At 40.6% G+C, this 13575-nt stretch overlaps 1 protein-coding gene across 1 annotated transcript in view; it reads right to left on the bottom strand.

Moving 5' to 3' along the window:
- LTK (leukocyte receptor tyrosine kinase) overlaps positions 1-13575 on the bottom strand; it is an 81740-nt gene that overhangs the window by 56299 nt on the left and 11866 nt on the right. Inside the window, exons 5-8 of the mRNA XM_063288714.1 lie at positions 7251-7390; positions 5422-5550; positions 4789-4938; positions 3409-3509 (exon numbers count right to left, since the gene is read on the bottom strand). Of these exons, the coding sequence (XP_063144784.1) occupies positions 3409-3509; positions 4789-4938; positions 5422-5550; positions 7251-7390 (520 nt within the window). The remainder of the gene's footprint in view (positions 1-3408; positions 3510-4788; positions 4939-5421; positions 5551-7250; positions 7391-13575) is intronic.

The raw sequence follows: 13575 nt of genomic DNA, 5'->3' as shown, positions 1-13575 counted from the left end.
GGACACCCTGGAGAAGATGCTGATGCTAGGGAGAGTAGAGGGCAAAAGGAAGAGGGGGCGACCAAGGGCAAGGTGGATGGATGATATTCTAGAGGTGACGGACTAGTCCCTGGGGGAGCTGGGGGTGGCGACGACCGACAGGAAGCTCTGGCGTGGGCTGGTCCATGAAGTCACGAAGAGTCGGAGGTGACTAAACGAATAAACAACAATAGCCAAAACACTCAGGAGAGAAATGCGTTAAAAATGACATTAAGTTTTCCACATCAAGTAGTGACAAATCAATGTTTTTACTTTATTTACTTGTCCAACTTTTTGGTAACTCTTTCTGTTCCAGAGAAGGATGAAATAAACAAGGTGAGAGAGCTGAATGACTGGGCTGATACATGGGGGGAGCTCAGTTAAATTGCTGGAGTGAGAGAAAGCTCCTGCTTCTGATTCCTCATATTGCTTTTGTATGGCTGAAGTAGGCAATGGCTTAATGAGCCGATCTATGAATAAGCTTTTTGTCTGTACTTGTCCTCCCTCTGGTTGTGTCTTCCTTCAGTGCAACAGCAAAGAAACCCAGACATCTCTTATCGCAGTTATCCGTTACATCCGAGTTGAGAAACTATGGTAACCAGCTTTAGAACAAATCAGAGTATTATGCCCTAATTTAAAGCTGACCTAATATCCTGCTATTTCTATGCTTCTTAATCAGAGCTTCCTAATTCAAGTGAAACAGGAGCCTATTTTGTCTGCTCACTCTGGGATAAAGTGTTCAGAAAAAAAAGTCTTTTTCATATCAGAGCTGATTCTGCTGTTACTCAGTCATCCCGCCTCTGTATTTCAGCTGCATGAACATCTCCCCGGCTTTGATCTGTACAAAAGGTAGCCCAGAGCTTGTATGAAGAGAAGTTTGATTGTGATACCTGCAACTATTTCTTTATTTCATATAATTCATGATATACTCTTGTGGGCCACAGAAAAGAGTAGAGTAGAGGTATGCAAAATGTTTTGACCTTGAAACATTTCAGCCTCAAAGAGGCTGTTCCAATTATTCCAGGAGTTTTGTTTCAAATGTCCACAACCTTGGATCACAATTTGCAGAACCAAACATTGTTTTTTCCCACAGCATCCTTTCAGGTGTTCCAGCTGTTTTGAGGGCTGTGGTAAGGCTGTTATTTTGTGGCTTGGTTTCTTCCAAACCTTTTCCATGGTCCTGCCCCTGCTGGCTTAGGCTAGATGGAACAATGTGGGGCATAGAGCAGAACTGGGGGCCTAAGCAGCAGGCATTTAAGAACACACGTTTCAACAGAGAAAGCCATTCTGGATCTGATTCTTCTAAAGCGAGAGCGAGAGCCGGACTGCTGTGCCCGGAACTGGTTAACCTGGCTGGCTGTCTCAGGCCACCCCTTTCCCATCTTAGGAGCCATGTGCCATCTGTTTTGCTTTAATTTAGGTTTAAAAGCAGTTAACAGGAAGGAAAGTGGTGACAAACATTCACACATGGGTCTTCATCCACTGCAAGAAATGAGTCAGCAGAGGCAAGGGCATAAAACATATTTTAATGCCGGAATGCTGAATCACCTGCTCAGCTGGTATGGGAAACTCAACGTGTGGCAAGGCTGCTACACTTAAGCAGAGTAAAGTGCCTATTTAGAAAGTGAAGCAGTCATCAGTAGGCAAATGTCAAAAAGGCATCAGATCTGATGTGAAGACACCTTTGGATGTTCAGCCCTTCAGGATGATGGCTGGATTCCAGCACCACCTCTTAGCAGGTTGCCCCCAATGACTCTTGCCAGGGTAGCACTCCCTTGGACAGAGTTGGTACATGATTTGGGGGTCCCCCTGGACTCATAGCTCCTGCTCGAGGAGTAGGTGGCAGCTGTAGCTATTAGGGGGCTTTGAACAGATTCATTTTGTGCACCAATTATGTCCCTTCCTGGACTAAGAGGCCTTGCTCACAGTCACTCACACCCTGGTCCCTTTTGGTTGGATTACTGTAACATGCTGTACATTGGGCTGCCCTTGAAGACCATCCAGAAGTTACAACTGGTCCAGGATGTGGCAGCACACAAGTTCTGGGCGCTCCACAGCTTGCCCGTATTACAGTGCTACTGTCCTAACAGTCAGGAACCATGCTGAGACAAGGAATAGGTCTCTAGTGTTTATTACTGCTACATCAGACAGAAAATCCTAACAAACTGAAGAAGCGTGGGAAAACCCAGACAGATGAACCCCAAAAGTTAAGGCGGGTCTGATCTGTGTCTCTTTGAATGGCTGCTTAACTCCTCAGTACTACGCATGCGTTTTCCCCCCTGGATAGGGGCCCCCTCCTGCTCACCATCAGTACTCATGACATCTACATTGTGAGCTGCAGTGGCTTCCAATTTCTTTCTGAGTACATTTCAAGGTGCTGGTTATCACCTTTAAAGCCCTGAATGGCACAGGGCAAGCTATTGTCCTAACCCTGAGGATATCTGCCCATTCCACCCTGTTACATAGGGTGGGTGCAATTCAGGACCCTTCCCTTAAATGTTGTCATCTGGTGGGATCCAGGAAGTGTACCTTCTTATAGCACCTTTCCTGCTGAGATCCTAGCCTCCTAGCCTCCTGAAAGGCCTCCTAGCCTTCTGAAAGGCCTCTTCTTGCAAGCATTGGGGTAGGGTGGATCTGGAACCCAGCAAATTTGAGTGTTGATGTTTGGAAGAGTAGGGCACTGGGAGTTTTTGTTATGGTTTTATGGGTTTTGTAAGATTTTACTGTTGTTTTGTGAGCTGCCCAGGGATATGCACAAAAGATGGGTGGCCATATAAGTCTTTTAGGTAAAATGTTGATAGCATGCTACCTTTAGCAGGCAAGGGTCACCTTTCCTATATTTTTGCTGATGTATTGAGACTGCTAAAATAAGCTTGCACTTCACCCAGACTTTTGGTCTAGTTGAGATGGAATCAATGCATGTTATCATTCTTTCCTTGTGCACTGATGGTTGGGTTGGGATGGGACCAAGGGAACATTTCCTGCTATATTCTCCAGTATCCTCAAGACAGTCTTGCTCTTTAAGTTGTGAGAAGTTCAATCAAATCTCAAAATCAGTTTGATTTTTCTTATCAAATCAGAAAACTGAATCCAACTGTGAGACAGAATGATATGCTTGTTTTTTAAAATCAACTTGGACTGCTGAATTGGATCAGATTCCAAATTGGATTGGAGCTGATTATATGCCCTGTTTATATGGCATGTACAATGGTTCTTGTTAGGCTTAAAATTGTTATTACAGATCTTTTGTGCAGAATCATTTTTTACTCTTGACCATTTTAAATGAACAAAGTATGAAAAAAGACAAGACAAATAGCCTGCATATCACTAGAATCACACTAAAAACTCCACGAAGTGAAGTTTAATTGCCTAAGGAAGAGGTAAAAGTACCTTATAGGATCCATTGGAAAGAAAGGCTGGGAGGCCAGTGCTGTATGTTCGGGCAAGACCATCTGTGTGTTCACTATTGACATGCAGATACAGAAAATGACCTGGGGGTGGGTGGGAAAGTTGGAACCAGATTTCAGTGGTGCATTTGGGATTATGCTATAGTAGAATTCACAATACATTAGAACAAACATGTACCATAAAATGCTTAGCCTAGGGTATTATGCTATGATATTTTGGAAATTTTAATGTTAGTTTAATCTTTTCCATGGCTCTTTGCTTGGCTATTACAAACAGTGTCATAAAAGCACAAGAAGCGTGTTCTGGAGGTTCAGGTCTATGTCCCATCTAACCCAACATTCTATATTGTACATGGCCAAACAGATGCATTCACACATTTATTTCTGATGGATGAGGTCAGAATTTAACATCTGGAAGCAGGAGAAAAACTTATCTTGATACATATTTCCATATCATGCATGATTTTATATATTCCAGTTTCCCCTTACCTGCTTTTGCTCTAAGCTAAAAAAAACTAATTGCTATACTCTTTCCTTGTTGGACTGCTCTGGTTCCCTAGTCAGGCAAGCCAAACAGGCTAAGAGAAGGGTTGCTACATACTCAGGGAACCTTGCAGATATGTAGAAAAACATGGTCTTGTTAAAAAGGTTGAGGAAAAGGGAATGGAGCAATCCCATCCCTGTGGACTTCCTGATGGGACTTGAACTGCACAAATTCTCTTCCAGATAAAGCATTTGGGGGAAAAGTCCTGATCAGAACAAGGGAAGAAACCATAGAGGTCCATTTCCCTTGGCTGCCTTTCAAAAGAGACCTAACATTAAGTCTACAGCAACTCTTAACAAAGGTGAAGCAATTCTCCCAAAGGGCTTAGAAATAAGGGTGGAAAATCCTTTGGGTTGGGAGCATTCCCACTCTCCATCACTACCATTTCGTTCTTTACAATGATTCCTAAGGAAGCCTTGCAGGCTCCTAATGTGTTTCAAAGTAACAGTTTTTCATATGGATCTTCACCTACTAATCCATGGCTAAGAATCCAACTTTAATATCAGTTGCTTACAGATTTTATAACTTCAGTTTCCAAACAGATTTTATAGACTGTCTTACAGTATAATATTCTCCTGAAAAACACAAGCTACTTCATATTTCCTCTCAGGCCATGTTGTGATTTCACACATAATGAGACTGTGTATGTCTCCCTTCACAGCTGTATACTCTCAAGGCAGCACTATGAATGTCCCTCTACAACAGATGTAGCCCAGAAGCATACAAGTTACTCAACGTTCCACTAAACAAACAAACAAAAAAATCCAAAATGGAGATGCCCTTCCAGCTAAAATGGAAGATGTAGAATAAGGAATATACCTCCAGTGGCTTGTAAGGCAGATCCTCCAAACAGGTTTTCATGCATCCTTGAAAAACCACTAATAGACCAGGAAGAATTTACATTTCCATCCATTGTCCAGCCACAGGCACCTTCCTCAAAAGAACAATGTGCCCCCTCTGTTAGACTGTCTATTTGGAAAAAAGCAGTAAGAGTGATTTTAATAAGGAACAACAACAACAAAATCAGTACAGTACATTGTGAACTGTACTGTGGTTAATTTTGTGCAGAAACTCAGCAGTACAGAGAGTTTACATTTCTAACAAGAGGATTATTTAATATTTTTCTTCTTACTATTTTTAATATTAAATATATACATTGAAAAATTTCAGCTGCCCAGGAACCAGTATCCGTCAAAGCGTCAAGACCCAAGAAGCAGGGTATTTTCTGACCTAGGAAATATTGCTGGCACTGGAAAGAATAGCTGTTTGTGAACTTATACACCTGGCAGGCTGAGGGAACAATCAGTAATTTCTGTCCCTTTCTTGCTGAAGCTTTTGAAGGATTGATAAAGAACAAAAGTTTGGGCTTAATAATTTATTTCTTACAATAATATTTTATTTCTTACAAGTAAGAGCTCCCTGAAAGAAAGAGGCAGGTAGATTCATATTTACCACAAAAGGGTTCATCTTCTTCTTTGGCTGGACAATCAGAACTGAAACTGCAGACCTCAAGGTGGCTGACACATCCTTCATGTGGGCAGGGGGTAGGGGATGCCTTATCATAGCTGAAAAGAGCTTTATCTGAAGGGAAAACAAACAAACAAACAAAAATCTCAACACCTAAGTCAGCCTTCTCTGACTTGATATGGGTTAGAGGGTTCAGTTCAGTTCAGTTCAATTTTATTATGGTCACTGACCAGTACAAGATACAGTTCAGTAAAGATATACACATTAGCCTTAAAATATTAAAATACTTTCCGGTCCAATTTTTAGAATTCCCAGTCAGCACCTGGAGATTTCCAGTTTGGGGAAAGCTAACCTTGATCAAAACTAATACTATGTCAAAATCCATCCTACAAACACCCAAGGTTTTCTTTTCCAGAGCAAGGGCTCTCCCAAGATGATTTAGAATTTCATCAGAATCTCTTTTGATGGCGCTTGGTTTCAGAGGACTATAACAGCACACCACATTTATGGGAATTTCAATGAAAGTTTGAAAAAATCATTTTTTTCCAAAATGTTCTTTAAAAAAAAATCAGAATTCCCTTATCAAAGTGAATGAAAATAGTTAAAATGTAGAAGACCATTTTGGCACCATGCTAATGAAGAACAGCTATGATCAACTTTCCTCCATGTTCATATGGCAGTGAACGAGGATTCCAAAGAGCAAGGGAATGAGACATACTCAGCACTGCTACCTTGAAAGCAATATTCCTAGGTATGTAAGGATAGCATGAGAACAAGAGCTGGCAAGGTCAGAAGCAAAGAGCTTGAAGCCAGACTGGTCCATTACAATAACAAAGCGTGGATGTGCCAATCACTCCTTACTCTGAAAACAAGCAGCTTTCAGTCCTTACAACAAAAGGGAAGGAGAAAGAGATGTAGGATTTGCAACTTTGGCCTGCTTTATACAGGACTTGAATCCTAGTAGCTGGTTTGTTTGTTTGTTTGTTATTCAGGGTTTTTCTAATTTAGTATATGCACTTTAAAAAAGTACCACAGCTGTCCTGGAATCTGTGGTTGCAAGCCTTCTAGGATGACTATCAGTCTGGGGGAAGTCTGCGAATTAGGCACACCCACAGGAAGAAATTGCATTTAATACGTTCATGAGTAAATAGCTGTGTAGCTGGTAAAACAAATCACAGATAAGATGTATCTTTTGTGCATGGTTTCAGAATTTCATCTCTAACAAATTGTTCTGTAATAGCCATAATAATACCAGGCACACTCACATTCAAGACAAGTAAACATTAAGATTTTTTAAAAATGTTTTTGTCATCCTCTGGATCTGCACCAGTTGTGCAATGGATTGAAACCCAAACTGAATTGCATTGGATATATGCAACCATTAGGCCAAGGTCATCTGAAGTTGTAAGTAGTAAAGGGAGTGGGCCCAATTTTCAGGTTTAGGGGGAAAAAATCCCTCCCTCCCTCCGTCCCTTCCATGAAGGCTTAGCACACTTGGTTTAATTTTCCATTGGAAACTGGTGGGAATTGTGCTACTAATTTTCAGCAGTGTGGGCTGCATAATCCTGGGGGTGCTTCTGGAGGCCTCAAAATAGGGTTAAGGGGCCATATGTGGCTTGAAGGCCACAGTTTGCTTACTCTGGTTAAGACATAAAACAATAAAACTCAAATTTATAATCATTGTTTTTAAAGTCATTTATTTCACAGCTTGTTGCTGAGTCTCATGCTAGAAACATTGTCAGCCTAAGATTTATCTTGTCCAATGATCATGAAGAACAGTTTTTTCAAAGTTGAATTACTATATTAAGACATACCATGAAGGCAGTTTTGAAGTTGCAATGAGCCGAATGCCAAAAATCCAGAATTCTTTTCCTCACAACTTGAATACAGCAAAGTGATCTCAAAAGGCCTTTCCATTTGTCCAACTGAGCCTATAAGAACTTTCCATTTCACCCTGAAAATCAAAACAGTTGTCATGTTAATAAATGGGTATATTTATAAAGAATATAAGTGTATCCAAAGTATTTCATATTTTTACAACAACTGTGCAGCTTTGGTCAATTATGTAGAAAAAGTTTACATGTTAGTAATGATGTCTCACTGTGATCTGAACGTGAGATGCCCTTGCATACAGCTTACAAACTGTTATGCCACCAAACTATATTGTCAGGTTTTATCAAGTACATGGGACTCGCTACTTTTATTTTGCTTGACTAATTATAGTAGCACACATTGTGAGACCCTATCAAATAAAGCAAGCATTAATTAAAACTGATTTAATTACTTTGTTTTTAATTTGTTCCTACTTATTTTTAGTAGTGAAAACAGGAAACCACAGGACCAGCAGGAAAAAAAAAAGATGAATAGCGGTACACTGAAGAAAAACACCTAGATATATTATGGTGATTAAAATAAACTAAATGGGGAGGGAGGGAGGGAGGGAGGAAATGTATAGAAAAAAAGGAGAGACTGAATAACTATTGATGGTGATATAAAATTAATACAATTCTTAAGCTTATCATTAAATATAGACCATGTTAAAACATATTGCTTCATCTTCTCATTTTTAGACCACAGTATTTTCAAAGTTAGATAACATACTCCTATCCTGGATCCAGTCCTTAAAATCAGGAGAGTAAGTTTCTTTCCATTTATTAAAATTATCTTCTTTGTCATGCCCCAGGCTCGATAAAGCCAAAACTCGTCATGAGGTGACAAATTCCACATTCTAAGAATATAGCTCAACATCACATTAATATTTTCTTCCCTCTTGTAATCTGCAGTGCGGAATACAGTAATGGTTTTTTTAGGTGTGCAATTTTTATTAAGATCAAGAATGAAGTTATAAGGGAGAAGTGAGAAAACAAAAAGAAACCAGACAGCTCTCCAATCATCTGAAGCAATTTCCCTCATCTAGTGCCCTCCAATGTGTTGGATATAACTTTCAGAATTCCCAACTGGCATAGACAGTTGAGCTAGAAATTCTAGGATGTTTCTTCACTAGAATTACAGCACATACTAATGTCACTGAATGAGGCCAGTGGTGTTATTGCCTTCTAATGCAGAGTAGTTTTACGGTAGTGATTGGTGGCTTCCCTGCCAGTCTTTCTCCTACCAGCACCCCCACTCCTTACCAGTAAGAAAACCAACCACCAACTGCCTACTTGAACATGTGGCAGAGCACTCCAGGCACTCCCTGCTCCTTCATCTCCCATCCCTTGTATGCTCCAACCAACTGGAATATTGGAACACTGGAAAGCCTAGTGAACACACATGCCCCTGAAAAAATAATGGCACGAGAGAGGTGCCCAGTCTCTCTGGCAGCCACAGCATGAATTTCCAAGAGATTTAGGGATCAGAAGATAGATGGGAAGGTGAAATCCTGTAGCTGGAGGTATTAGAAATCAGGAGTTCAGCCTGTAGGAAGGAATGGCCAGCTTGTATCTCAGTTTCTTGGAAAGGTTAGTATTCATTTATCTCTGAGCAGCACAACTGAATATCAAAGGGTAGTATCCAATGCTGCATCTTCACTCGTGGGAGTGAAAGGAAAATCCAAAAAAAGTGCAGCTGCCCCAGGCTTTCGTTCTCCGAAGGTACAGCGAGATCAGATTTTTTCATCAAGGAAAGGACATCGAATTACATTTTGTTGTATTGCTCAAGTTTCAACAGGAGAAGCTTAAAAAGCAAACCGTAGGTACTATATACAGGCAATCCTCATTATTTGCAGGTTCTGTACTTGTGAATTTATTTATTTATTTATTTATTTTTCACATTTCTTCACTGCCCATCCCGGCAAGCAACTCTGGGCGGTTTTGCTTAGTTGCTAAATTTGCCTACCCGCTAAAATTAATTTGGAACCCCAAAACCAATACTTGCGACGCATTTGTGGTTATTCACAGTCACGTGAAAATTTTGAGTCCCTGCTCTGTGCATGTTTTCTCTCATGCTGGTGATCCTGCTGGTTAAAATGGCCCCCAAGCCTAGTGTTCCAAAGCACAAGAAGTCTGTGATGTGCCTTACAGAGAAAATACGTGTGCTAGATAAGGTTTGTTCAGGCAAGAGTTATAGCGCTGCTGGCCATGAGTTCAATGTTAATGAATCCAGAAAAAGGAAGACGAAATTCGCCCATCTGTATGTGAGGCCTCTTTGGAAAACACCAAAATAACATCTATGGTGTGTGATGAATCTATGGAAAAGATGGAAAAGCAGCTAAATTTGTGGATTTGTGAGCTGACGACAAATGAAAAAAGCATAGTGGACAGCATTGCTGTGAGGCTGAAAGCCAAAGAAATTTTTGGTCACATTACCCAGGGTCAGGAAAATGTTAAACTCTTCTCAGCAAGTGCTGGCTGGCTTGCACATTTCAAAAGGTGATACAGCATACAAAATGTTAAACTTGCACGTGAGACAGGTTCTGCTGATCAGGATGCTGCAGGAGAATTTAAAGAATACGTGGTAAGTGCTATGTAGGAAAAGGGTTATGCGGAAGAACAGGTTTTCTGTGCTGATGAGACCAGCTTGTTTTCCAAGGATGTTGGCAAAACAAACCTATATAATGCAAATGGCCCCCAAAGCTCCTGGCTTTAAATCATGCAAAGATTGTGCAATCTTGCTATTGTGCACCAGTGCCAAGGCCGACTTTAAGTGCAAATCCCTAATGGTGTACAGAGCCCCAAACTCATCAGCATGCAAAGGGAAAAATCTGAACCGTATGCCAGTCCACTGGAGGTGGAACAAAAAAGCATGGATGACATCTGAAATAATCTCTGATTGATTCCACAACTGCTTCAGCCCAGAAGCTGAACGCTATCTTCAGGGCAAAAACCTTGCCTTCAAGGTTTTATTAATTTTGGAATTGCCGTGAGGAACTTGAAAATGTCCACCTCAAAGAAGATGTCATTTTATACCACCAAACACTATGTCTCTCATCCAACCTCTCAATCAGGGCATAATAAAAGCTTTCAAGGCACACTATACAAGGGAGCTTTATAGAAAGGCTTGCGAGTCTCTTGACGCCAACAAGGAAATCACCATGATCGACTACTGGAAGTCAGTCGCTATATGCAATGTTATTGATTATGCTGGCCCAGCCTGGGATAGCATCATGCAGGCTACTATCAATATCTGTTGGAAAAATGTTTGGCTGCACTGTGTGAAAAATTTTAAAGGCTTTGAAGGTGTGACAGAAAATACGAAGAACAGTGTCAAAAGCATAATGAGTATTGCATGACAAATCAGTGGGGAAGGATTCAATGACATGAAGGAAGAAGATGTGGAGGAAATTTTGGCAGAGGAGGTAGTAGAATCCACCAATGAAGACCTGGACGAGATGGCAAAACAAGGCATCAGAGTCAGCGATGATGGGGATGGTAATGAAAGTCAGCCTAAGCCTCCAAGAATTGTCCCTCTTACAGTGGCCAAAATATTGGAATGGAATTCTGCCTTGGAAAAACATTTAAATGACATGGAAGAATGTGATCCCATGCTTGAACGTAGCCTCAGATTTAAGTGTCTAATCATCGCTGCATTCACCCCTTATGCTGAGACACTTAAAGATTTGAGAGGAAAAGTCCGGCAGACAAGGCTGACACAGTTTTCCAAGCCAGCTTGGGAGGAAAAATTGCCAGTGCCATCAATAAGTCATGAGAGCCAAACTCCTGAGGTAGAACTGCCAGATGTTAACATGGCACCCTCATTGATGTCTTCCTCTTCTCAAAAAAAAAAAAAAGTTCCACCAACCTCTCCCTTGGTTTTCATGGGGCAAGCCAAGGTTGAGAGGTGCCTTTAAATGGAAACACACATAAAAACAAGGTTATGTATTGATCAGTTGATGAAAATGTGACCAGGGGCTCGCAGGAACCTAACACTGTATTTCCCCTAAGAGCAATGGTTCAGTGTTCGCTAATTCAGTATTCGAAATTATTTCACAGAACATATCTACCACAAATAACGAGACTTTACTGTACAGTACCAAAATATGAGAGCCAGTTTGGTCTAATTGTTAAGGCATCAGGCTAGAGACCGGGAGTTCTAGTTCCGCCTTAGGCATGAAGCCAGCTGGGTGATTTGGGCCAATCACTGTCCCTCAGCCTAGGAAGAATGGCAATGGCAGACCACTTCTGAAAAACCTTGCCAAGAAAACTGCAGAGACTTGTCCAGGCAGTCTCCAAGAATTTGACACGACTGAACGGAAAATATAAATATAAATACATGCACACATACACACTGTACATACTCATTATATATTTTTGATGTTGCTCAGTTTTTGCCCTTTGAACAATTTACATAATTACATTAGATCTTTCAGTACTGAAATACCAGTACCAATAGTTGTTTTCTGCATGTTCAGCCTTCAACTCTGAATGATCATTGTGTCACTAGCACTGCAGTGTGTCACAATGGACAAAAGCCACTAACTCTGAGTATTGTTTTTACATTTAAGTGTAATACAAGCAAAACAGTAAAAAAAACCACACAATACAAATAGCATCAAAAGTACAACAGTGTAATAATCAATTAAAAAAATAAAATTTAAAAACAAGGCTATATCTAGTTAGTACTAGAAGCAGCCACAAGTGCATTTTTCTCTACATTTTTAAAAATTAATCAGGGCTTTCAGAATGAATGTGTAAGGTTGCTTTGAATTTCAATAAGATTCTTGTGGGAGCTATCAGAATGCTCTGGAGCCATTCACTTGTGTAGTAGATTCTGGCAGATCCCAAACTGCAAGGTCTGAAAAAAAGCAGTTTCTTTCCAGAGGTATCAATAAGGACCCTTTTCTGCTTGAGCCAAGAAAGGGACTTTTTGAGCCAATTTAATTTATTTAATGGAATTCAGAATGAAGCCTTGGGTATACTCAGTAGAAGATGGATTGTTGCAGCAGTAATTCAGATAAACTCAGCATGGCAATATTGTTGATTTTATGTCAAAAGGACACATCTTGTTAAATTAGCTAACAGTGCTCCATGCTGAAATATAGGTATAAACTCAAAGTGGAGGTCAACACATCTCTGGGCAATGGTTATGGGAAGGAAGGGAAGGGAAAGGAAGGGAAGGGAAGGAATAGTTTGTTCTGATCAGGTATAGTAATGGGTGGTTTCCAAGCTAGAGAGAACCATAATGTAACCATTATGTCTGATCTGCCCATGGCCACCAAGTCAACTGCCATGTATCCATTAGTCAGTTGGGAGGAAGAAGACTGGAGTTTCAACTCTGGAGCACAGACCTATACGAAAGCTTTGACTTCTTTACAGTGCAGAGGGCTGATAATCTGTTTGCTTCATTCTTGTCTGCAATGAAGAGTCTTATCCATCTGAGTTGTGTCTGAGAGTTTTCTGCTGAGAAAGCCTCCTCCTGAGGTAGGGATTAAGGGTCTGAGACAGAAGATTTATTGCTGAGCTCTGGAGGAGAGGTCTGTTTAGGTAAATCTGCATTTAGATCATTTTTTTAAGGAAAAAAATCAGCACATTTTCTGATGCATCATGGTGCATTGTGCAAGATGGTGCAAAAAGGTTGAACTTATACCCATCCCTTTTATCATGATTCTAACTTCAAAAAGATTAGTGAGTGTGTCCTACTTCCTCCCCTTCGTCCAAGTGTTTTGCAGCATTGTTTCCTTTAACTTGTTTAGCTAGGCATGAATCTAGAGCAGTGTTTCTCAATCTTGGCAACTTGAAGATGTGTGCACTTCAGCTCCCAGAATTCCCCAACCAGCAGCATACAAGATGCTTCCATAACTCCTCTCTGTGGCTCTCAGATATAGTTATAGTTAGGTTTCTACACAAAGCAATCCACGAGAAGTCATCGTGCACATTGGGTATGCCTAGAGCCAATATTTTGTTTTTAAGTATTCCTGAATGTATGTCTACATGGAGTCTCTTTCTATGTGTGGGGGGGAAAAACACATTGACTCTTTCAACAATGCAGTGATGTGTGAATGGTAGAGAATATTCATCTCACTTTTTTTTAAACTACAATGAGTGAGAGAGTAAAAGACTCACTCATTTTCAGTGTGCATCTGTTACTTATGTGTGTGTTTGTGTGTTGCAAGAGATAACAAGCAATCATGTAAAAAAGGTAGCTTGTACGCAAGGTAGCCAAAGCCTTGGGTTTTTGTGTGTGAACATGTGTTTCCAACCA

Source organism: Candoia aspera, chromosome 1 (assembly GCF_035149785.1).
Source record: "Candoia aspera isolate rCanAsp1 chromosome 1, rCanAsp1.hap2, whole genome shotgun sequence".
Classification (NCBI taxonomy): Eukaryota; Metazoa; Chordata; class Lepidosauria; order Squamata; family Boidae; genus Candoia; species Candoia aspera.
This window is presented reverse-complemented; position numbering and strand designations above follow the sequence as displayed.